Raw genomic sequence first — 25,123 nt, forward strand, 5'->3', positions numbered from 1 at the left:
ATTTGACTGTTTTGTCACGGATATTCGTAGCAAAGCGCAATCCTGCAATTTTACAGACTTTCATGAGTCATTCAGAAAAGACCAAACCGTACACGGTTTACAATGTGAGGAATTATGCGAGCAATTGCTGAGGGAAAACAATTTAAAATTAGTAGATGCCATTAAAATCTGCAAGACCAATGAGATAGCACAAAAGCAGATCACTGAGATCCAGCCCCGAGAAAGTGGCAGAAAAAAGAGAGCGCGACTGTGCCATCTTTGCTGTGTCACAGCAAAATCAGAAGCATGATCCAAGCAGCAGCCATTTAAAACACATTTCGGAGTGCACCATTTTATGCCGGAGGAGCAGCAGGATGCATGGTCTGAGAAAATGCCCTACATTCGGCAAAACCAGATGTGCCAGAAAAAAAATCACTTTGCACAGCAATGCCTGTTCAATGAAAGAAGACAGTAATCAAAGTGCGTGAATATAATAGCCAAGGCTACAAAAAGTAGCGATTCATCAATTATACAAAGTGCAGCCTTGAACAGGCAACATGAAACTAATGATGAACCAATTGGCCTTGAAGGTTCTGTCTATGTGAACGTAATTAATGAAACCGCTGGACGACAAAGAGCACTAAACATTCAGATGGTGAAAACAGCAGATGAGTCGACTACACCGCTCAAAATAAACAAGATATTGGAAAAGTAAAGTTAGACACCGGAGCTCGCACAAACTTGACTAACAAAACCAATTTGCTGAAGTTGAAAATAAAACCGAATATCCAATACACAGATTGCATCCTGAGCGACTATAATGGGAAAAATATTACGACTCGAGGTGCTTGTAACCTACCGATGGAAGTTAAGAGGAAGAAATATTTAATCAAGTTCATAATAGTTCAATCATCTAAAACATTGTTATTGGGCACAGATGCCTGCGAGCAGTTACAACTGGTGAAGCGTATCTACAGCGTGGTACAACAACCACACTGTGTTGCCATTGAGGAAATAATACAGAGATTTCCCCAAGTATTCCAGGGAAGTGGATTGTTGCCATTCCAATACAAAATCCAGCTCAAGAATAATGCATGTCCAGTTATTCACCTGCCCAGAAGAGTGCCTGCGCCACTTAGAGAATGCCTCAGGACTGAGCTTGATAAGATGCAGAGGTTAGGCCTCATAGAGAAAGTGGAATAGCCAACTGACTGGGTTAGCTCAATGGTGTGAGTGAAGAAGCAGAACGGAGAGTTGTGCATTTGCATAGATCCCAAGGATCTGAACAAAAACATAAAATGGGAACACTACCAGATCCCCAAAAGAAAGTTTACCTGTGAAATGAAAAATGCTACAGTTTTTAGGAAACTTGATGCTTCCAGGGGATTCTGGCAGTTGAAATTGGACGAGGACAACACCCGTTTGCTGATAGTGGACAAGGACAACACCCGTTTGTTCATCTTTAACGCACCGCTCGGGCGGTACTGTTTTTTAAGAATGCTGTTTGGCGTCATCTCTGCATCAAAGATTTTCCACTGAGCGATGGAACTTTCCTGGAGTTCGCGTTCATATCTATGGCATAGTCATCCGGGCATCAAACATGGCAGAGCACGACGAAAGACTACGACAAGTCATGCACAGGATTGAGCAGTACGGGCTCAAGCTCAAAAAAGACAAGTGCCAGTTCGGGGTCAAAGAGATCACCTTTTTAGGAGATAAATGATTATCACAAGGAGTACAGCCGGATCCTGAGAAGCTAAAAGCCATTATCAGCATTCCTCGACCATATGACAAGAAAACGATACTATGTATGCTTGAATGGTGAATTTTGTGGGAAAATTCATCCCCAACTTAGCCTTCAAATCAGTGCACTTCAGGAATTTAAGTAGGAAGGTCTAACCTGATAAATGCTTTGACAGGTTTTAGCATTCTTTGACCCAGCAAAGAACACAAAGATATTGACTGATGCCAGCCAGAATGGGCTAGGAGCAGTTTGCTACAAGAAAATACTGACAAGACATGGCAAGCATACGTATCCAGGGCAATGACAGAAACCGACAAATGGCATGCCCAAATCACGAAAGAATGTCTCGGACTAGTGGTGGGAATTGAAAAATTCTACAATTACGTTTACAGTCTGCCAACGTTCACTGTAGAGACCGATCATAGGCCACTAGTGTCCATCATTTGAAAGAACCTAAGTGAGATGACACCTCGAATCCAGAGGCTAATCATGAAGCTACAGAGATACGACTTCAATCTAGTGTATTTGTAGGGCAAATACATAGTGGTTATGGATGCACTACTGACAATAAGAAGCGGACAGACATCTCTGAAATATTACAGGGACAGGCCGATCTGGTGATGAAAATCCTACCTGTATCAGACAACAAGTCCAAATTGATAAAGGCTGAGACAGAGAAAGATGAAACCTTGCAGAAGGTAGTGCAGCATGAGATTGGGATGACCGACAGACTTATGCTCCAAGTTCTGGAACGTCAGGCACAAACTGAGCTACACCAGTGGCTTTGTGCTCAGAAAAAAGAGAATAGTTATTCCACAATCGTTACGGAACATGATCCTCGTGCAGATTCACGAAGGGCTCTTGGGGATTGAGAACTGCAAGAGGCGGGCCAGAGAATCAGTTTATTGGCCAGGGATCAATCAGGAGATTCAACGATCAGTGAAACACTGTGAGCATGGCAAAGATATCAGAACCATCAACACAAGCAACCCAAGACTGAAAGTGAGTTAGTTGATAAACCATGGATGAAGGTTGGGGTTGATCTTTCTTACCTGGATGGCACTGGATATATACGGCTAATTGATTACTACTCAAACTACCTGGAGGTAATGAAACTACCGAATTCCAGCAGTGATAGCGTGATCCGATGTGCAAAAGAGCATTTTGCGCGTCATGGCATACCGCACATTGTTATGAGCGACAACGGTCCCATGCTTTGACAGTTGGGAGTGGCAGGATTTCGCTGAGGGATATGATTTCAAGCATGTCACTTCCAGTCTGCACTACCCTCAATCGAATGAACAAGCAGAAAAAGGGGTCCACATTACTAAGACTCTGCTCAAGGAGGCCATTGCTTCACACAGTGACCTATATCTAGCCCTGTTGGTGTATCGTACCACACCACTGAGCAGTGGATTAGCTCCAGCTCAACTGCTAATGGGTAGGAAGCTGCGGACAACACTTCCCAGCATTCCTGAAAGAAATCTGTAATAAGCCCATAATGCGAAAAATCGTTGCTCAAAAGCAGAAACAAACACACTACTACACCCGCTCCAGCAGAATGTTGGACAGTTTGGACCAGGTGATAAGTCAGGGTTGAGACAGCTCAAGGATGGTCCATGATTGCCAAAGTCATAAGACAGGCAGGTCCCAACTCCTTTGTCATTCTCACCTTGGGTGGCCAGTGACGGGACCTTGTCATCAGCGGCTTCAAGGGCTAGGCCCGCCCCGGAGTGGTTTGTGCCCCGCCGGCCGGTGGGAAAGGGGCTTGGCGCCACGCCAACTGGTGCCGAAGGGCCTCCGCCGGCCGATGCGAGTTGGCGCATGCGCAGGAGCACCAGTGTGTGCTGGCATCATCCCCGCGCATGCGCAGAGGGCTTCGCTTCCGCACCGGGACTGGCGGACCAGTACAGCCTCCGATGTGGAAGGATAGAATGCCCCCACGACATAGGCCCGCCCACGGATCCGTGGGCCCCAATCGCGGGCCAGGCCACTGTGAGGGCACCTCCCGGAGCCAGATCACCCCGCGCTCCCCCACGAACCCCGGAGGCTGCCCGCGCCGCCAGGTCCCGCCGGTAAGGACCTACTCCAATTTACGCCGGCGGGTCTGGCAAAAGACGGGTGGGACTTCGGCCCATCGTGGGCCGGTGAATTCGGGCAGCCCTGGGGCCCATTGAGTCACGCTGAACCCCGCCATTCTCCAAGGCGGGCGGCTCGACTCACGCCAGGCCAATTTTTGGGGGGCTGGAGAATTTGCAGGACGGCGAGGGTGGGATTCACGCTGACCCCCGGCGATTCTCCGACCTGGCGGGGGGTTGGAGAATCCCGCCCCATGTGATCCAGGAGAAGGAGTTAATAAGGAGTTTGTAGCAGTTGCATATTAGAGTAGCTGTGTAGTATCTTAGTGTAAATTAGTGTTAAACCATTATTTCCAACTGTATTAATCTTAGACATTTTCATAATTCATTAGTGTAGTGCTAGTAATAAATAATTTTGTTTATAAAACAAAGTCTAATGTTCTTTGTTCACATTAAAATATCAAGATTCAACGTCAGACCAATTAAAGAACATTAGGACTGAGTTTAGGAGAAACTTCTTCACCCAAAGGGTTGTGAATCTATGGAATTCCTTGCCCAGTGAAGCAGTTGAGGCTCCTTCATTAAATGTTTTTAAGGTAAAGATAGATAGTTTTTTGAAGAAAAAAGGGATTAAGGGTTATGGTGTTTGGGCCGGAAAGTGGAGCTGAGTCCACAAAAGATCAGCCATGATCTCATTGAATGGCGGAGCAGGCTCGAGGGGCCAGATGGCCTACTCCTGCTCCTAGTTCTTATGTTCTTATTACAATTTGCGCTCCCACTGGGAGCACAAGTCAGGAGGGATTTCCAGAGGGAATCCCACTATTGTGCCACCATTTTGAGCAGGTGACCCAATGGCCAGGTCCCGTCGCCGACCACGCAAGCCCTCCACCCCGAGGTAGAATTGGCAAGACCATGAAGGGATTTTAAAATGAAGACAATGCTTGACGGGGAGCCAACTTAAATCAGCAAACACAGGGGACATGATTAAGCAGGACTTAGTGTGAGTTCAGACATAGGCAGTAGAGTTTTGAAATAATGGAATATTAACCAGGGGTACATTGGAATAATCACGTCTAGAGGTAAGAAAAGTATGCATGAGGGATCCAACAGTTGATAAACTGATGCACAAGGTGGAAGTGGAGCGTTATCATGCAAGGTAGAAATAGCCTGTCATTGATGATGCAGGTGTTGGTTGTGAATGATCAATCATAGACATTTGCCCAGGAGACGGATTGGCTCAATAGTAAGGGAATGGGCAACATTTGACAAAATGTGGCATTGAGGAGCCCTTGCATGAATTGGCATCAATAGGAATTGGGGGAAAGTTTCCACTGGTTGAAGCTATACCTCGTAGGTGGTTGTGGGTTTTGGAGGCCAATCAGCTCAGTCCCAAGACATCACCTCAATGTAGTGTCCTAATTGCAAACATCTAAGCTGTTTCATCAAGGACCTTCCTTCCAACATAAGGCCAGCAAGTGGGAAGGTACACTGATGATTGCACAGCGTTCAGTATTGTTCACAACACCTCAGACACTGAAACAGCCCATGCCCCCATGCAGCAAGACCTGAATAACATTCCGGTTTGAGCTGATAAGCAGCAAGTCACGTTCTTGCCACACTTGTCAACAAAAGAGAACCTACACCTCTCCTCTTGACATCCAATGGCATTATCATAGCCGGGTTCCCCACCATCAACATCCCGGGGTTCTGTTGACCAGAAACCCAACCAAAACAGGCATTTAAATGCTGTGGCTACAAAGACTGGAAATCCTGTGGTATGTAACTCACCTCCTGACAATCTACTCTCCTTTTGTCTGGATGGATGCACCTCCAACAACACTCAACAATCTCAACCCTATTCACGACAAAGCAGGCCACTTAAGCAGCACCCTAATCCACCACCAGCACACAGCACTAGCAGTGTGTACCACCCACAAGATGTACTGCGGCATTTCACTAAGGCTCCTTCAACAACCCTTTCAAACACATAAACTCATTCACCTAGAACAAGGGCAGCAGGCGCATGGGAACACCATGGCCTGCAAAAGCTCCTCCAAATCACACACCAACCTGACTTGGAACTATATCACCATTCCTTCTTGATTGTTGGGTCAAAATATTGAAACTTCCTTGCAAACAGCACTGTGCGTACCTGGACCACAAAGACTGCATCAGTTCAAGAAGGCAAGCTCACCAGCATCCTCACACCTTCAAGGGTTTGTGTGAAAGTACCTGCTTTACAATTGTGCCAGAGGAAGGGAATAAGGTGCATTTAAATGGTTTATTTGCTACAAGATATTGGAATCAGATTTTCTATGTGCATGCTTTAATAACTTAATTTAATAACTGGTTAATGTCAAAACTAGGCTTCAATGAAGTTACTGTGAAAATCCCTTAGTCACCACATTCAGGCACCTGTTCAGGGAGGCCGGTACAGGAATTGAACCCGCTCTGCTGGTCTTGTTCTGCATTACAAGTCATCTCTTTAGCCCACTGTGCTAAACTGGCCCCTTTCAGTGTAAATGAATTAGTTTCCAATGATCTCCTGCAGAGAAATGGAACATGCTGATTATCAATTTGGTGCTTTGCACCCACTGCAGCATTGAAAAGACAACTTTAATAAGAAATGAATAAAAACACAACTAATTTAAGCATACTATTGTTTTTAATTATCTAGGAGCTTGGGAAGCCTAATTCCTTGCAGTTTTACCTTGATTTGCCCCAACCAGAGTTGACTTGCTGGCCAATCAGCACCCTTTTCTTCTGTAGTATAAATTGTTGCAATGGTTTGAAATTTAGCATCCCTATATTTGTCCTGATGCGTTAAGACAAAAAATGCTGGCCATGCCTCTCTTTTCAACAATATTCAAAATATTACTTTACGTTGTTTTAAGGCACACTTGGAATCATAACAAGAATAAAGCCACTTATACTTATTTTTGAAATTGCTAATAATTTGCTGTACATGTGATGGAAGTAAGGGGTTCCAGGTAATTATGCCAATTGGAGACGAAGACATGGATTTACACTATCAGGCCCACAAAGATTGCATTCAGTGGGCCTGGCCTAATTGAATTGAATGTAATTTTATGTGTTTTGAATTTGGATTCTCGTTTTTGTTTACATTTTCCCATCAGGTGCCATTAGTTCATGGGTGGTCATATTCATATTGCCTATCAACAGTGCATTAAACCCAATCCTCTACACTCTGACAACACGACCTTTTAAGGAAATGATACTACAATATTGGTACAACTATAAAAATAGAGGATGCGTAAATAAACGATGCCAGAAAAGCTATGCACCAACATTCATCCTTTTGGAAATGTGGCCATTGCAAGAGACCATTCCAGCGGTCGGAAAAAGTGAACTTTTACAACATCCTTCAGAAATTTCATTGACCCGTGAATCACCATGAAGCTGAACTCCTACATAAAAACTGCTTTTATAAAATTTTGTATCAAAAATTTAGCCCAAGGTGGGTACTGTCATATCACAAAGTGATCATGTTTAGCTGAAGACCTGGGGCTGAAAGCATTGCCAAGACTGAAGCAAAAATAAAGTTTCAACTTATTTATTTATTTTGGAGCAAGCTTAAATTTTGATTATATTTTGTCTTTTGATATTTTTGAAACATATCTTTATCATGCATTTGGTGTATCTTCCATACAAGACGTAAAAATAAACACAGCTTTTTTGATGTGCTGTCATACATCATGTTTCCCAAATGTTTACCTCAGAACAACTAACAAATGACTTGAACCATGTTTTAATGAATTGATTCAGTGGCTTTGCACAATGCTTTAATGCATATGTATACATCATTTGCTATTTAAATAAACTCTCCATTTGTATGAAGTACAAGTTTCTATTTAATGTGTCTTATTGTTGGTCATAAGAGAGGCCGCAGTTACTTCAATGTGGTTTTTCACTCATCAGTTTGAGTTATTACTCCACATATTCCTTTCCTGGATGTTGCTCGACTGGTATAATCCATAATTGTATCTATAAATCTCATTTTTATAAAGTCAGTTATCATCCATATATCTGTTTTGCAGTACCTTGACAATGTTGGGATAACCTGCACGATCACATAGCAGCATGAGAGATGTGTGAAGGTGATAAATATCAACCCCCCCCCCCCCCCCCCCCCCCCCCCCTCACAATATGCTCTCAATATGAAAAAAAGTCAAATATTTCATACGGGAATGTTCTGGTCTTTTCACAGAGAAAACTCTTCGAATGGCTGCGATTAGAACAGGACAGCACGGTAGCATTGTGGATAGCACAATTCCTTCACAGCTTCAGGGTCCCAGGTTCAATTCCGGCTTGGGTCACTGTCTGTGTGGAGTCTTTACATCCTCCCCGTGTCTGCGTGGGTTTCCTCCGGGTGCTCTGGTTTCCTCCCAGTCCAAAGATGTGCAGGTTAGGTGAATTGGCCATGCTAAATTGACCCTTGGTGTCCAGCCTAGGTTGTGGGGTTACGGGAATAGGGCGGGGTGGACATTGGTACAGTGCTCATCCAAAGGATTGGTGCAGACTCGATGGGTTGAATGGCCTCATTCTGCACTGTCAGTATTATTTTCTATGAACCTCCAAGACAGGCTTTGGCAGTACCTGCTAGGAATCACCATGTTTTTATCATTACCCCCCCACCCCCTGAACAAGGTTGAGCAGCACTTTAACAGCACTTGCACAGCCAATCCCACTCAGCTCACAGCCATGGCGTTGGGACGACTGGCCCCACGATTCGGGGATACAGATCTGGGGAGGCCCTTAAATGCAATGAAGCCAGGAGGGATGTCTTGTTCCCCCGAGGGTCCTGGAGGGTGAGCTAAAGGGCAGCCTGGGACGAAGTGGCAGAGGCCGTCAGCTCGGGATGCGTGACAAAGAGGATTGGCCTCCAGTGCAACAAGGTCAACAACCTATACCAGGCAGCACGGGTGAGTTGACATCAACGCGCCTCACCTCCCACACACATCCGCCGAGACCTTTCCACCTCCACACAAGCATCCCCCAACCCTCCATGTGGCCCTCAACCCACCGTCCACCACACCCCTTCCCCCCACCACTGTGAAACACGTGTGTGGCCAACGATGCCTTCTCTGTGTCTCCACAAGGGACGCTCTCGCACAATCACCGAGAGAGAGCCCAGACTGAGGAGGGGTGCTGGACATCAGAATACTCACTACCTACCAGGAACGGCACTGGAGGTTACGGTGGTGACCGAGGACAGAGCGGTCATCAATGCAGAGGATGGCGCACACCGCAGAGGTGAGGATCCACCGGGCCCCACCAGAAGGACCTGTCAAACGTGAGTTGGTATTGCCATACAGACTGACCGCTCCCTCCCACTGTCCACTGTCCATTCTGCCACAGTCCTCCAGCCGGCGGCACTGGTCCATTCGGGGTGGCCCCCTCCCCTGCCACCCATGAGATCACCTCGGTGGAGAGCTCCGAGAATGCCACAATCGACATGCCACAGCTACCCCCCCCCCCCCCCCCCCCCCCCCTCACCCTCCAACAGTGCAGATACACACACCTTGTTATGTAACGTTAGTGGTCAGACCTCTAGGGCACAATCTAGCGAGCACCACATACGAGGTCTGCTGGATTCCAGGTCCCACCTGGGTCCCAGCCTGATACTGAGCCAATGGAACATGCTATCCCGGAGTGATGGAAACATTAGGGAGTGGCTGGGACTTTCAGAGTGAGCTGTCAGTGACACTCCAGGAAGTCCATAGCCAATCTGAAGAGTCCCGGAGGCTACGGGAGCAGGAGACATCACCAGCAATGCATGGTACAGAGGCCAACACTGCTAGGGTGGTGACCGCAGTGGAGAGCCTGGTGCATGACATCAGCAGCATTGATGGAGGTGTCCAAGGCATGGCGCAGTCAGTGACGGCCATGGCTGAGGACCTCAGCAGAATGTCCGACTTGCTGGGGGACGTGACCCAGTACCAGGCTGACCTTGATGAGGTTCTATCGGACATGTCCTGCTCTCAAATGGGAATGGACGAGGCTCTGCGGAGTTTGTCCCAGTCACAGGTGGGCATTGTCAAGGTATTGCAGGGCATGGGCCAATCACTGAGGAGCATCACTGAGTATGTTAACACGATGGTGCAGATATTGGGGAGCCGCCAGGACTGGTAGAACCAGGTGACACAGGGACAGCTGAGGCTCAAACCAGCTGCCCCTCCATCACAAGGTGAACCTTGGGCTCTAGGGGCATCGAGTGGGAGGAGAGGGCGCTGGGTGCCAACCTGGACCCATCTCTTGGAGGGGGGATGGTGGCCACCAGGTCCCCTAAGTTCCACCCGTCTGATGAGGCCACGTCTCGTAGTCAGCGCATGGGACAGGGTGACATGGCTGTGCATGTGCCGCCAACAAGGGCTCAGGGGCCCTCCGGCACCAAACCCCACCCGCTAGGTTAATCGAAGGCCACGGGATGTGGTAAGCAGCTGGCTGCCTTAAACTCTGATGTGCATCCTGGGGACACTTAGACATAGCTGTAAAGCATCTCTTTCCTCTGCTGGCGGAACTCTTCTTTCATGAAGGCCTTCAATTCTTCCATCTGGGCCGTTGCTACTGCACTGGCCCTCTCCCCTCGGCCATCCTTCCACTGGCTGCTGCACCAAAGGTCTCTTCCAACTCCTTGGTTAGGTCTTTCACCTTCTTCTGCCGGGTTTGGTAACCAGCAGACACACGATTCCCGGGGAGGAACCTGTCCTCCGACCTACAGCTACACTTTTCTGTCGAAGTGGCACCATATTTCAGGTAAAAAGAGCCCTTTTCTATGCCTTCAAGCAGGAGCTTCCCAGTGTGCGATCACTCACACCATGGCTGCCACCCGAAGTCGTACTGCAGGACTTGTTATCTGCTTAATGCAATACTGCAGCCTGGCACTAGGCTGTAGTTACTTTGGCTGCAGAGAGCTTTAGTCTGTGGGCTTCCAGCCTGGATCCTCACAACTTGCTACATCCATGCCAACTATGCCTCTTATTGAGGCACTCCTTACCGTATGAGAAAATACCACATAGATTGGATTATAGTAAGATATAATCCACTCTATGTGCAAGTTTCACTATTATCACAAAATCTGGGCATCATATGGAGTCACAAAAACTGAAATGGCGAGGTGATGACAGTGCAAGCCGGGTATGTTACTCAGTACCTATCCATAAACCTGTATGCAGGTGGTTCAAGTTGATTTGACATCGATCCTAGAGTATCTTTTAATTCATTCATGGGATGTGGGCATCACTGGCTGGGCCAGCATTTATTGTCCATCCCTAATTGCGTTTTGAACTGAGTGGCTTGTCCATTTCAGAAGACATTTGAGTCAACCATATTGCTGTGGATCTGAAATCACATGTAGGCCAGATCAGGTAGGGATTGCATATTTCACATTAGTGAACCAGATGGGTTTTTATAACAATCGACAATGGTTTCATGGTCCTCATTAGACTATTAATTCTAGACTTCTTACTGAATTCAAATTTCACCACCTGCCATGGGGGGATTCAAACCTAGGTCCCCAGAGTATTAACCTGGGTTTCCAGATTACTAGCCCAGTAACAATACCATTAAACCTGTGTTATTCACATCTTCCGCAAATCAGCAGTCCTTTTCATCGACCATACTGCTCTCCCCAAATGCAGATGTCAAGAAAAATATACCTAAAGATCCCTTGCACTATATCTGGATTATCTGTAATCTGCCACAGCCAACTGACCATCTAATTGTGTGCTCAAAAGACAAAACAACAATGGCGCTTGCTATCTGGAACGCTTGCACTCTGCTAGATGACATCAACAGATGTATATCCATGCTTGGCAAAGAACTTGTCAAATACAACAATGACATAACTATTTTCAGTGTTCCCGGACAGCTCTCAGTTCAAGCATGTGGGTACTAACTACATATTGTACTATATCAGCTAGCTAGAAGTGAAGGTATCAGGCGTAAATTCCACTGCCAGCCTGGATTTAGCCATACCAAAAGGCACCAACAGTCTAATGGTTCTCCACATCCCCATTAATCTGTATCATATTCCTCCAGTAGTACTCGTACGCTAACCATGATCAAGATCCCAATGACCACGAAGACTGTAACATCAAAACACCCCGAAAAGACACATTAATAATCCTCAGATTTCAACGCTTGCATTGGTTGTGGAACAAGGTAATTCAACATCATTGAATTGGCAGCAAAAACTCAGTACTTTCCTCGTCACCAGCATGCATTACCAGTTTGCCTTCCTCAACACAATGTTTGAACAAGATACACAACACACCCTTGCTCTGGCACAGTCACCTGCGGCCTCAAGTGTGTGCTAGCACAACATCCAAAATGTTTTGATTATCCGTGTAATGCAGTGCTCTTTGCTGGTCTGATCACGATAGCATGAATCCTTGCATAAAACGCAGTAGCGATGAAATAACACCAGTATCAACAATCACCTTTTATCACACCAATGCACTCAGAGGTCACTTGAAAACTAATCATGAGCGATAGACTGCAGTTTGCCCACTCAAATTTGTTTCTGACCCTAGAAAACTGCAGATGGCAGAAATCTGTAAGAAAAATGAGAAGACAAAAAGTGATTGTGAGGGTTAATTAATGAAATATAACTAAAAAGGTTTTCAAACGCTTTAGCATGAGGGACCTGCTGAAAACTGTGACACAGTCCTAAGATCTGTTTTAGTTTTTAAAGATCACCTTGAAGTTGATGGAAAGCAGTGCCTTTTTGTCTTATTACAAGGGGCTGGTTTAGCTCACAAGGCTAAATCGCTGGCTTATAAAGCAGACCAAGCAGGCCAGCAGCACGGTTCGATTCCCGTACCAGCCTCCCCGGACAGGCGCCGGAATGTGGCGACTAGGGACTTTTCACAGTAACTTCATTGAAGCCTACTCGTGACAATAAGCGATTTTCATTTTTCATTTCATTTCATTATTAGTGTGCATCACCAAAAATAATGTGCCAGTAATTCACCAAATACAGAGGGGAGTACCACAGGAATTCCTGCACCATGAAATCAAATATAAAAATCCTAAGACATTAAAAGGACCACGGTAATTAGTTAAGTCTTTGTTTGTGGCCAAGAAAATTGCATAAAAGATCAAATTTAAATTTTTTAACATTGGAAGTAGATTTTAACATATTTGAATATTTAGAAATGTCTTCGCAAAAAATCTTAGATAATACAGTGCAGGAGGCCATTTGGCCCATCGAGTCTGCGTCGACCCACTTAAGCCCTCACTTCCACCCTATCCCCGTAACCCAATAACCCCTCCTAACCTTTTTGGTCACTAAGGGCAATTTATCATGGCTAATCCACCTAACCTGCACTTCTGTGGTCTGTGGGAGGAAATCCACGCAGACACGGGGAGAACGTGCAGACTCCGCACAGACAGTGACCCAGCGGGGAATTGAACCTGGGACCCTGGCGCTGTGAAGCCACAGTGCTATCCACTTGTGCTACCGTGCCGCACAATTTAACCGAGACAGTTAATACAACAATTAAGTGACACATTGTAAATTCATATTTTATTAATTTACCACATGGTAATGTTGACAGAATATAAATATCTCAAGTAACATTTTTACAAAATGTTGAATGCACATATTGGCCAAAACACACAAGACAGCCTCTAAACATGAAAATTTTATATATAATTATGGAGTAAGAATGAAATGGGATAATCCAAATTGTGCTGCCATCCTTAGACAGTAGAACAAAATTTACAAAAGTCTCCTTGCATAAAACGCAGTAGCAATGAAATTGAATCCAAGTCACAATCATTCTACATGAAGAAAATGAAAAGCTACAGAAATAACACCTACAATTACATAAGAACAATTTAATGGCATAAATGTAACAATATCCTGTACTAATTTTACCTTGAATAATCTCAAATAAAAGTATTATATATGCATATTAGCAAACTGCTCAGAATGCTTGAAATATTTCACTTTTATAGGCAATCTTAAAAAAAGAACAACTTTAAGATATTTAGTCCATCAAAATAACTTCTGGCTTTCTTTATTAAAATGCCCCAAGTATAAATGCAGCAGGAACTATCTTCCAGCAAACACATCAGTCTTAACATATATACCACTGATGGCCAAGTTATTAAAAAACATTACGGGAATTCTTCCAAGATAACAACCATTATATATGAATCTTTTCGTGTACTGCAAAAATATATGGTTTAGATCCCACAAAGAGAGTCTGAGTCATACAATGTTAAGTGATAACAGGCTATCCATGGATTGTGCAAAATTAGATGGTCACCATGAACCAGAAATGGCAATGAAATAGTATCCATCATCAACCCATGTTGCTTATGATGACCTGCAGAGGTGTCTGCATATAGATGCTAAGCACAAGTGTGGGCTTAGCCAGTGATTACGTTTGAATGGTCCAGCTAAAATTCACCAACCAGATTTTCACAAAGTTTAATGGTCACTTTGGTGGGGGAGTGAGGTAAAAAAAAATGTATGTCTCAATACCCAAAACTGCTCACATAGTTTCTAACCTATGAAACTTGAATTATTCCAGTACAATATACAAGCCTTTAGTTTGTGCAAAAGCATGGTACAAATATTGGTCTTATAAAGTTTGCCATACAAGTGGCTATTTAACTACTAATTATCTCTACTCATTAATGCAGCTCTCATCTGCTTACTTACACGTCCCAAAATTCTGCACATATAATACCCACAGCTTTTTCTCAGGGTAGCCAAAAACTTGTTCACAATGTTGTACAACACAGTGCAAATTCATACCTTCCAAAAATACCTTAATATTAAACAACATAATAGCATAGGTCATTTCCAGCCAATAGCCAATTTTCCAGTTCCACAGAAATCTTCCTTTTTTCTGAAGCAGCATTTCAGCACATTTCATCTGATTCATTGTTCAGCTGCAATGAAAAGTATACTCCAAAATTCTTGTAAATTAGCCTTCCCCTTTAGAACTGAATGGCTATTAATGTATTTTTGTGCCACTACGTTGTTCCAATTATGTTAAGTTTGAAAAGAGTTATCCTACTTTTGAATGTCAGATTTGATCTGTTTCTTCTATGTTTGATTCCAAATGCAAAGCAACTTTGGGATGGGGTCTCCTCCATTACCTGCAGGACATATACTGGTCATTTCCAGCTAGGTTCAGAAATATAAGGTAATTTGTAATGCCACTGCTCAAGATTACATCTCAGACACTCTCTACTCAACATAACTTTAGGTTGATACATATGCATCCCCTCTTTGAATTCCTATCTTATCATTGCATCCTTGGCCTTATAAGTAGGTTCTTAATGCTCCCATATTAAACATGGTGTCTTTAAGTTCTTCCTCCAGAAACCACGGAATAACTTATCTTCTGCCTTTTCAGTTAGTTTTTTGGTTTCAGGGATTCATACCCCTCTTGTAGTAGTTCTCTCCACGCTTTCAAGAACTGAGCATGGTTTGAGCATTTCGAAGTTAGGTCTTCCACTTGAGCTGAAAGAGCTGATGTGACTTCCCAGACTTTGGTTAAATATATGGCAGTCTGAAATGAAACAAAGTAGCAAATTTAAAAGACAGGAGTAATAAATGTAAAGTCACCATAATCCCAGATGACCATAGGCTGCTTTCCCCTTTGAGGGGGAGAGCTGACTAGTGGTGATTTAACCTGAAGATCATAACATCTCAGGCAAGGGGCAAAGTTAAGAAGGCGGGGCCTTCATGAATAACCTCAGCTGGTACGGGAATGGAACCCACGCTGCTGGCTTGCATCATGAACCAGCTGGTCAGTCAACTGAACTAAACTGAGTGCCACAGGATCAGTGCTCAGGCCGCAACTATTTATAATCTACGTCAATGGCCTGAATGAAGAGACCTGGGGCAGGATTCTCCGACCCCCCGCCAGGTCAGAGAATAGCCGGGAGACGGAGTGAAACCCGCCCCGCGGCCAGCTGCCTAATTCTCCGGCACCGGTTTGCAGGCGGGGGCGGGGATCACGCCGTGCCGGTCGGGGGCCATTGGCAGCGCCCCCCCCCCCCCGGCAATTCTCTGGGCCCCGATGGGCCAGGTGGCCACCCGTTTTCGGCCAGTCCCACCGGTGTGAAATAGACAAGTCCCATCCCGGCAGGACCTGACTTGGAGGGCTCCCCCCCCACAGTGGCCTGGCCCGCGATCGGGGTTCATCGATCTGCGGACAGGCCTGTGCGTGGGGGCACTCTTGTCCTCCGCGCCGGCCTCTGTAAGGCTCCGCGATGGCCGGCGCAGAGAAGGAACCCAGCGGTTCTGCACATGCGCCAACTCGTGCCAGCCGGCGGAGGCCCTTTGGCACGGCGCCAACCCTTCCAGCGCTTGCCTAGCCCCCGGAAGCGCGGAGGATTCCACACTTTCCGGATGGCCCGACGCTGGAGTGGTTCACGCCACTCTTTGGCGCCGGTACAGGCTGCCCCGCCGATTCTGGGAGAATCCCGGCCCGTTATGTATAGTAGCTAAATTAGCTGGTGAAACCAAGATAGAAAGGAAAGTAAGTTGTCAAGAGGAGGTAGAGAGAGCAGAGATATAAACAGCTCCAGGGAAAACATTTGACAATGAAAGCATAATGTGAGAAAATGTGAACTTGTCCACTTTGGCAGGAAGAATAGCAAAGCATTATATTACTTAAATTGGGAGCAATTGTAAAACTCAAATGGTACAAAGGCATCTGGATGTCCTGGTGCATGAATCACAAAATGTTAGCATACAGGTACAGCAAGTGATTAGGAAATATGTCATGTATTGCAAGGAGGATGGCATATAAAAGTAGTGAAGTTTTACTGCAGCTGTACCAAACCTTGTTGAGACCACATCTGAAATACCGTGTACACAGTGTTGGTCTCCTTATTTGAAAAAATATAATTGCATTAGCAGTTCAAAGAAGATTCACTTGAATCAGTCCTGGGAGGAGGGGATTATCTCAAAGAAAAGTTGAAAAGCTTGGGCCTATACCCTCTGGTGTTTTGAAGAACGAAAGGTCATCTGATTACAAATGGAAGGAGATCGGAGTATTTTAGGCTCTATCGTGGGACCAGGCAGGGGTGTCCCCTGTCCCCCCTGCTCTTTGCACTGGCGATTGAACCGCTGGCCATGGCGTTGAGGGAGTCAGGGAAATGGAGGGGTCTGGTGCAGGGTGGGGAGGAGCACCGGGTATCGCTGTATGCGGACGACCTGCTGTTATATGTGGCGGACCCAGAGGGGGGAATGTCGGGGGTGATGGAGCTGTTAGCGGAATTTGGGGGCTTCTCGGGCTATAAGCTAAACTTAGGAAAGAGCGAGGTATTTGTAGTGCACCCGGGAGATCAGGAGAAGGGAATTGGGAGGCTCCACTTCCGGAGGGCCGTGAAGAGTTTCAGGTACCTGGGTGTGCAGGTGGCCAGGAGTTGGGGGGCTCTTCATAAGCTTAACTTCACCAGACTAGTGGAACAGATGGAGGAGGAATTTAAAAGGTGGGACATGGTACCGCTATCGCTGGCGGGCAGAGTGCAATCTGTCAAAATGACGGTTCTCCCGAGGTTCTTGTTCCTCTTCCAGTGCTTGCCCATCTTTATCCCTAGGGCCTTTTTTAAAAGGGTGACCAGCAGCATCATGGGGTTTGTTTGGGCGCATGGCACCCCGAGGGTGAAGAGGGTCTTCTTGGAGCGGAGTAGAAATGGGGGGGGGGGGGGGGGGGGGGGGGGGGGGGCTGGCGTTGCCCAACCTCTCGGGGTACTACTGGGCGGCCAACGTGTCGATGGTGCGTAAGTGGGTGATGGAGGGGGAGGGGGCAGCATGGAAACGGATGGAGAGAGCGTCCTGTAGGGATACAAACCTGGGGGCCCTGGTAACGGCGCCGTGGCCGCTCCCTCCCACGAGGTATACCACGAGTGCGGTGGTGGCGGCTACCCTCAAGATTTTGGGGCAGTGGAGGCGACATGGGGAGAAGTGGGGGGCTCGATGGAGGCTCCGTTAAGGGGGAACCATAGGTTCGTCCCGGGGAACATGGATGGGGGATTTCAGGGATGGTATAAAGTTGGCATTAGACAGCTGAGGGACCTGTTTATCGACGGAAGGTTTGCAAGCCTGGGGGAGTTGGAGGAGAAATTTGGGGCTCCCGCCGGGAAACATGTTTAGAATATCTGCAGGTAAAGGCATTGCTAGACGGCAGGTGGAGGATTCCCTGCGCTCCCCGCGAGGGGGGTGAGTGACAGGGTGCTCTCGGGGGTCTGGGTCGGAGAGGGGAAGATATCCAATATCTACAAGCTTATGCAGGAGGTGGAAGAGGCGTCAGTAGAGGAACTGAAAACGAAGTGGGAGGGGGAACTGGGGGAAAAGATCGAAGACGGGACATGGGCTGATGCCCTGGAGAGGCAGGGTAAATTCTTCCTCCTCATGTGCGAGGCTTAGCCTCATTCAATTCAAGGTGCTGCATAGGGCCCACATGACTGGGACGAGGATGAGTAGGGGTGAAGATAGGTGTGTCAGGTGCTCGGGGAGTCCAGCGAACCATGCCCATATGTTCTGGGCATGCCCGGCATTGGAGGAGTTCTGGAAGGGGGTGGCGAGGACGGTGTCAAGGGTGGTGGGATCCAGGGTCAAGCCAGGATGGGGACTCGTGATCTTTGGGGTTGGGGTAGAGCCGGGAGTGCAGGAGGCGATAGATGCCGGTGTGCTGGCCTTTGCGTCCCTAGTAGCCCGGCGAAGGATTTTGCTACAATGGAAGGACGCGAGGCCCCCAAGCGTGGAGACCTGGATCGATGACATGGCGGGCTTCACAAAGCTTGAGAAGGTCAAATTCGCCCTGAGAGGATCGGTGCAAGGGTTCTTTAAACGGTGGCAACCTTTCCTCGACTTTCTGGCTCAACGATAGGGTACTGGGACAGTAGCAACAGCAAGCCGGGAGGGGTTGGGGGGGGGGGGGGGGGGGGAACGTTGATTATGTTGCTTATTTTATTTAATTTGATTTATTTAATTTTAATTTATGGGTAAGTTCTCTTGTTGGGGGGGGGGGGGGGAGTGTGATTACCATGTGGATGTTACGGCTTGGGGGGAATTGTGGGTGTTATGGGGCTGTTAGTTGCATATTACTGCTTGTTGCTATACTTGTTATATTTTTATATTTTCTGTAAAAAATTCCAATAAAAATAATTTTTTTTTAAAAAAAGGTGATCTTATCAAAATATATAAGATTCTGAGGGGACTTTATTTGAACATACGCACAATTTAAGAATGCTTCCCATTAAAGATTTTAAATTGCAGTTTTTTAAAGTCTGCAAGACTGAATATGTAAGCTCATAAATTAAGGAAATACAGGGGACAGCATGGTGGCACAGTGGTTTAGCCCTGCTGCCTCACAGCACCGAGGTCCCAGGTTCGATCCCGACTCTGGGTCACTGTCCGTGTAGAGTTTGCACATTCTCCCCGTGTCTGCGTGGGTTTCACCCCCACAACCCCAAAGATGTGCAGACTAGGTGGATTGGCCACGCTAAATTGCCCCCTTGATTGGAAAAAATGAATTGGGTACTCTAAATTTTTTTTTTAATAAATGAAGGAAATACTGTGAGCAGCACTTTTTTTTTTTTAAATTTTTATTCAACATTTTTACATCAACAGCACCCGACGTCCGACCCTGCCCTCAATCACCCTCACCCCATCCTGCGTCAGCAATCCGGTCTCCAAAATGTAAAATAAACACCCCCCATCTCTGGCACAACCCTTCATCTGCCCTCTCGGAGCAAATTTCCCCTTTTCCAAGGACAGAACTCCAACTGCTCCCCAGCCATGTCATGGTACTGGGGGGGGGGCTCTGCAATTCCGGCAGGTCTGACACTCCGAATATGGCCTCTAGGGGACCCGGCTACCCGGCTCCAATTCTATATGCGGAACCTCGGACATCCTGCTGAAAAACAACCCCCAATATTTCTCCAACTTCAGGCAGGACCAGAACATATAGACATGGTCGGCTGGGCCCCTCCCAATATTGCTCGTAACTATCCTCCACCCCCTCAAACAGCGGGCTCATCCTTGCCTTCGTTAAGTGCGCCCTGTACACCACTTTTAACCGAATCAACTCCAGCCTCATGTACAAGGTCGAGGCATTGACTCTTCACAGCACTTTGCTCCATAATCCTTCTTCCAGCCCCATTCCCAGCTCTTCATCCGACTTGGCTTTCCAGACTCCTTGTCCTCCTCCAAAATCACTAAACAACGCCCTCTCCAACCCCTCCCTCCCACCAACCATGACAGCAATAAGGAGGGTGGTGCCATCAGAAAACTTGGGAACACCTTTCTTGTGAAATACTGCACCTGCATATACCTAAAGCCCCCTTAAGCTGCACCGCACCACCACTCCTCCAAACTTGTGAATCTCCCCTCCAGAAACAGATCCTTTATCTCTTTTACTCCTTTCTCATCCCATCCCCAGAACCACCCATCCATCCTCCCTAGCTCAAAACCCTATTAATCCCTCTTATGGGCATCACCTTCGACTCTGCCCTCAACTTGACGTACCGCCGAAATTGCCCCCAAATCTTCAGAGTGGCTACTACTACCGGATTCCCGAATACTTCCCCGAAGCGAGCGGCAACAGCGCCATTGCTAGCACCCGCAGCCACAACCCCTTCCAGGACTCCACCTTCCCCCTCACCTAAAAGCCTCCGTCCCCTTATCTTCTCCACATTCGCCGCCCAGTTGTAGTGCAACAAATTCGGAAGAGCCAAGCCCCAAATTGCCTCCCCCTTTGGAGCACCGCCTACTGTATCTTTCCAACCTTCCCTGCTCACACAAATGGCGAGACCAGCCTGTCCATCCCTCGGCAAAATGCCTTTGCCAAAACGACCAGTAGACACTGAAACAAAAACAGAAACCATGGCAAAATATTCATTTTTGACTGCCTGCACCCGGCAACGATAAAAGGAGACTATCCCACCTTCCCCCCCACCCCCAAGCTAGCGAAATGTAGCTCACAGAGTCGAGTCCAATCACACGCTTCCTGCACTTCCAAGCACCTCGTGAGGTGTCGCTACCCTAAATGGCAACCTTTCTTCTCCCGCCCCTATACCTGAAGACGATGCGACAAAATACTCACTCTTCTTTAATACACCGGAAACGCCCCAAATTTCCCTAGTAACCCCATTATGTCTCTCACCAATGAGCCTGGGTTCGAAATGTACAGCGGCAAATCACCTGCATACAAAAGCACCCTGTGCTTCCCCCCCACCCACTATCCGGCATCATAAGCCTAAATCCCTCAGCCAACGCAAACAAGAGGGGAGGACATGGGACACCCCTGCTTCATTCCCAGAATAGTGGAAAATATTCCGAATGCATCTCAATCGATCGCACACAAGCTGTCAGTCGTTGTATACCAAATTTACCCAAACCACAAACTTAGGCCTAATTCCAAACTTTTCCAGTACCACAAACAAATAAAACCACTCCAGTCTGTCAAATGCTTCTTCTAACACCACCACCTCCAGCTCTCTCTCTGCCGGAGAAAGCACACATTCAGCAGCCGCCGCACATTCAACAACAGCCCCCTGCCCTTAACGAACCCCTTCTGATCCTCCCCAAGACCTTCGGGAGACACTCCTCCAGCCTCACCGCCAACACCATCGCCATTATCTTGGCATCCAAATTCAGTTGCAAAATGGGCATATACCATCCCCACGCCACTTGATCCTTCTCCTTTTTCAGTAACAATGAAATAGATGCCTGCCTCATTATCTCAGGCAGTTCACCTCCTCTTACCATCCCATCTTCAAACATTTCCACCATCAGTGGCGCCAACTTGTCCTTAAACTTTTTATAGAACTCCACCAGGAACCCATTCGGTCCTGGTGCCTTACCCAATGCATCTTCCTTATCGCTGCCTTCACTTCCTCCAACCCTAATGGCTCCTCTAATCTGGCCCTCTCCCACCTTCGGCCACTCCAGTCTTTCCATAAACTCCCTCGTCTCCGGCTCAGCCTTCGGCAGCTCAGTCTTAAATGAAACCATATACAAGTCCACAAACACCCTATTCACCAGCTCCAATACCACCCCTCCCGTTCCATCCCTAATCCACACGATCTTCTTCGCTGTTGCCTGCCGATGGAGCTGGCCCACCAGCAATTGACTGGCCTTCTCGCCATATTCATACACAACCCCCTGCGTTCACCTTAACTGCCGAACCACCCTCCCCGTTGTCAGGAGGTCAAACTGCACCTGTAACTCCTTCCTCCTCACCAACAGCCCAGGCTCTGGATGCTCCGCATATCTTCCATCCACCTCCAAAATTTCCTCTATCAGCCACTGCCGCCACTCCCTACCCACCTTTGCTTTGAATGTAATGGCCTCACCCCTAATTACTGCCTTCAATGCCTCCCAAACCACCGACGATAAGACCTCCCCAATTCGGTTGAACTCCATATACTCCTCCATCAGCAACCTCCCCCCCCCCCCCCCCCCCCCCCCTCCCTCCCTCCCCCAAACTGGGTCTGTCAACAAGCCCACATAAAACCTCCACATTAGCCTCTGGATCGGACCCTTCTCGAAGTCCACATCCACCCAGTATGATCCGATATCCCGATCGCCGAGCACTCTGCCTTCTTTACCCCAGCCAGCAGCATCATAACCACCACAAAAAAGTCAAGTACATCATATGTACCGGTGAGAAGAATGAATACTCCCTATCCCATGGGTGCAAAAACCTCTACAGATCAGCCCCGACAGGCGGGGGTGTTTGCCTCCTCATCAACACCTCCTGGTCCTCGGATGTGGTGTCTCTAGCTCCCCAGACCTTGAATACCTAACCCGTGAAATGTGGCCCCTTCTACCTCCCACGTGAATTCACCCCTGTACTCATCACAGCAGTCTACATCCCACCCCAGGCGGAAGTGAAGAAAGCACTTGACGAACTACATTCCACCATCAACAACCAAGAAACAAATCACCCAGAATCCTTGATAATTGTGGCTGGAGACTTCAACCAGGCCAACCTCAGAAAGGTCCTACCCAAACTCCATCAACATATCTCCTGCCCCACCAGAGATGCAAACACCCAGGACCACTGCTACACGAGCAAAGGTGCCTACCGCTTCATTCCCCGACCACACTTTGGCGAATCCGACCACAAGTCGGTATTCCTACTTCTAGCTTACAAATAGCAACTCAAGCGTGCTGGGCCAGTCAAGAAAACCGTGCAATGCTGTTCTGAGGAATCTGAGGACATCATCCGTCACTGCTTGGAGACTATGGCTGGTCCATATTCAAAGCCGCAGCAGCTATCCTGGACAAACATAGGACATAGGCTATTCGGCCCATTGAGTCTGCACTGACCCACTTAAGCCTTCATTTCCACCCTATCCCCGTAACCCAATGACTCCATCCAACATTTTTGGTCACTAAGGGCAAATTATCATGGCCATTCCACCTAAACCGCACGTCTTTGGACTGTGGGAGGAAACCAGAGCACCCAGAGGAAACCCACGCAGACATGGGGGGGGGGGGGGGGGGGGGGAAGAGAGAGAACATGTGCAGACACTGCACACCGTGGCCCAGTGGGGAATCGAACCTGGGACCCTGGCGCTGTGAAGCTACAGTGCTATCCACTTGTGCTACCATGCTGCCTACAGACGAGTACGCAAACACCGTCACAGACTTAATCGAGGACGGTGTACCAAAGAAGACAATACTTGTATTCCCCAATCGGAAACCCTGGCTCAAATAAAGGGTTCACTCCATGCAGAAGTTCCGGATGGAGGTGTTCAAGCCTGACAACCCTGACCTATACAAGTCCAGGTACAACGTATGGAAAGCCATCAGGGATGGAAAAAGACAATACCGCATCAAACTACAGTCCCAGACCAACAACACTAAACCACAACGACTATGGTAGGGCCTACAAGATCACAGGCTATAAAGCAAGGCCAGGTGGAATATCTCGGGCTGGAGCATCCCTACCCAATGATCTAAACAAGTTCTATGCCGGCTTTGAGCAGTCAGCCAATGCATCAGTGCCTCCTGCCCCAACAGCATTGGACACATCCATACCCATTATTACAGCCTCAGAGGTAAGAGCTGCAGCCTTGAAAGTGAATCCGTGGAAAGCGATGTGCCCCGGCGGAGTCTCTGGGTGAGCACTCAAGAGCCTGCACAGACCAGCTGGCGATTGTATTCACAAATATCTTCACCACCTTACTCCTCCGCTCTGAAGTTCCCACCTCCTTTAAGAAGACCACCATAATACCAGTACCAAAGAAGAACAAGGTAGCCTGCCTCAATGACTGTTAGTACGTGGAATTCTTTTTCCCGGAAAGCAGTTGAGATTGAATTTATTTAGGGCAGAATTAGATAGACTTTTGACAAACGGGTCAATGGTTATAGAGGGAAAGATAGGAAAATAGAGTTGAGACCACAACCAGAGCAGCCATGCTCTTCGGCGTCAAATGGCCTATTTGTTCTATGTGGTACACTAGATGTGGCTTGACCAAATTGGGGGGGGGGGGGGGGGGGGGGGTGATTTGACCAAATTGGGAGGTAAAAGCTGGGAAATTGGGCAAGGGCTCGGTGGGAGAAGAGCCGGGCAAGAGCTTGGGGTGAGGCAAGAGTGGAGTGGGAAAAGAGAAGGGCAAGGGTTCTGCGGAGAAGGGGGGGGGTGCATCTGTTTCGCAGGGGTGCGGGCTCCGTTACCACTGACTGACTGACCTGGTCGATCTGCAGCTCGAGCTCCTGCAGTTGCCGCTCGCTCGCGCCCTGCTCCATCTTCCCCCACCTCGAGCCTGCCCGGACTGCCAACTCCTCCCAGTCAAACCGCGCGCCCAAATCAACAGTCAAACCGCGAGCCCCAGTCTGTCCAAACCTGCGCCTGTAACACGATCAATTTACACACCGCCCAATCACTACTGTCTCCTCGTTTTTAATGTTGATTTAAAAATGCGTAGTTTAGATCAAATTATTTACTGATCACCCACTAGGCAATTCGCGTATTCCTGGATGTATCTGTTGTCGCTTACGAACAGGATCTTATATCCCCCCCCTCAAAAAAATGAACTGCTGCGTTTGCAAACCATTTGTTGTTAACCGAGGGTGGCGAGTAAACAAAAATTTCTTAACAGAGGTCGGACTGGCCATAAATAGGTATCGCTCTCTATAGTGCATCCTGGGATTTGTAGTTTGAAGCCAGAGTTTCAGCGTTATTTTAGGATTTAGCCAGAGTTTCAGCGTTACTTTAGGACGCGGACTTAAGGATAAGATCAGGAGAGCATTGGGGAAAAGTCAAGACTTCAGGTGACATGGCTTTGATGAGTTGAGATAGCGACGGTG

At 47.4% G+C, this 25,123-nt stretch overlaps 1 protein-coding gene and 1 long non-coding RNA gene across 2 annotated transcripts in view; one reads left to right on the top strand and one right to left on the bottom strand.

Moving 5' to 3' along the window:
- Positions 1 to 7,660, top strand: part of rxfp1 (relaxin family peptide receptor 1) — a 223,844-nt gene extending 216,184 nt beyond the window's left edge. The window contains exon 20 of the mRNA XM_038792304.1: positions 6,939 to 7,660. Within this exon, the coding sequence (XP_038648232.1) occupies positions 6,939 to 7,219 (281 nt within the window). The 3' untranslated portion in view covers positions 7,220 to 7,660. The remainder of the gene's footprint in view (positions 1 to 6,938) is intronic.
- A 5,672-nt stretch (positions 7,661 to 13,332) lies between these two features.
- Positions 13,333 to 24,928, bottom strand: LOC119963326. The gene is made up of 2 exons (XR_005460080.1): positions 24,772 to 24,928; positions 13,333 to 15,356 (listed from the first exon to the last, which is right to left on the bottom strand). It is a non-coding gene; the product is annotated as an uncharacterized LOC119963326 (long non-coding RNA).
- Between the last annotated feature and the right edge of the window lie 195 nt (positions 24,929 to 25,123).

The sequence above is a fragment of the Scyliorhinus canicula genome, chromosome 3, assembly GCF_902713615.1.
Source record: "Scyliorhinus canicula chromosome 3, sScyCan1.1, whole genome shotgun sequence".
NCBI classification, from domain to species: Eukaryota; Metazoa; Chordata; class Chondrichthyes; order Carcharhiniformes; family Scyliorhinidae; genus Scyliorhinus; species Scyliorhinus canicula.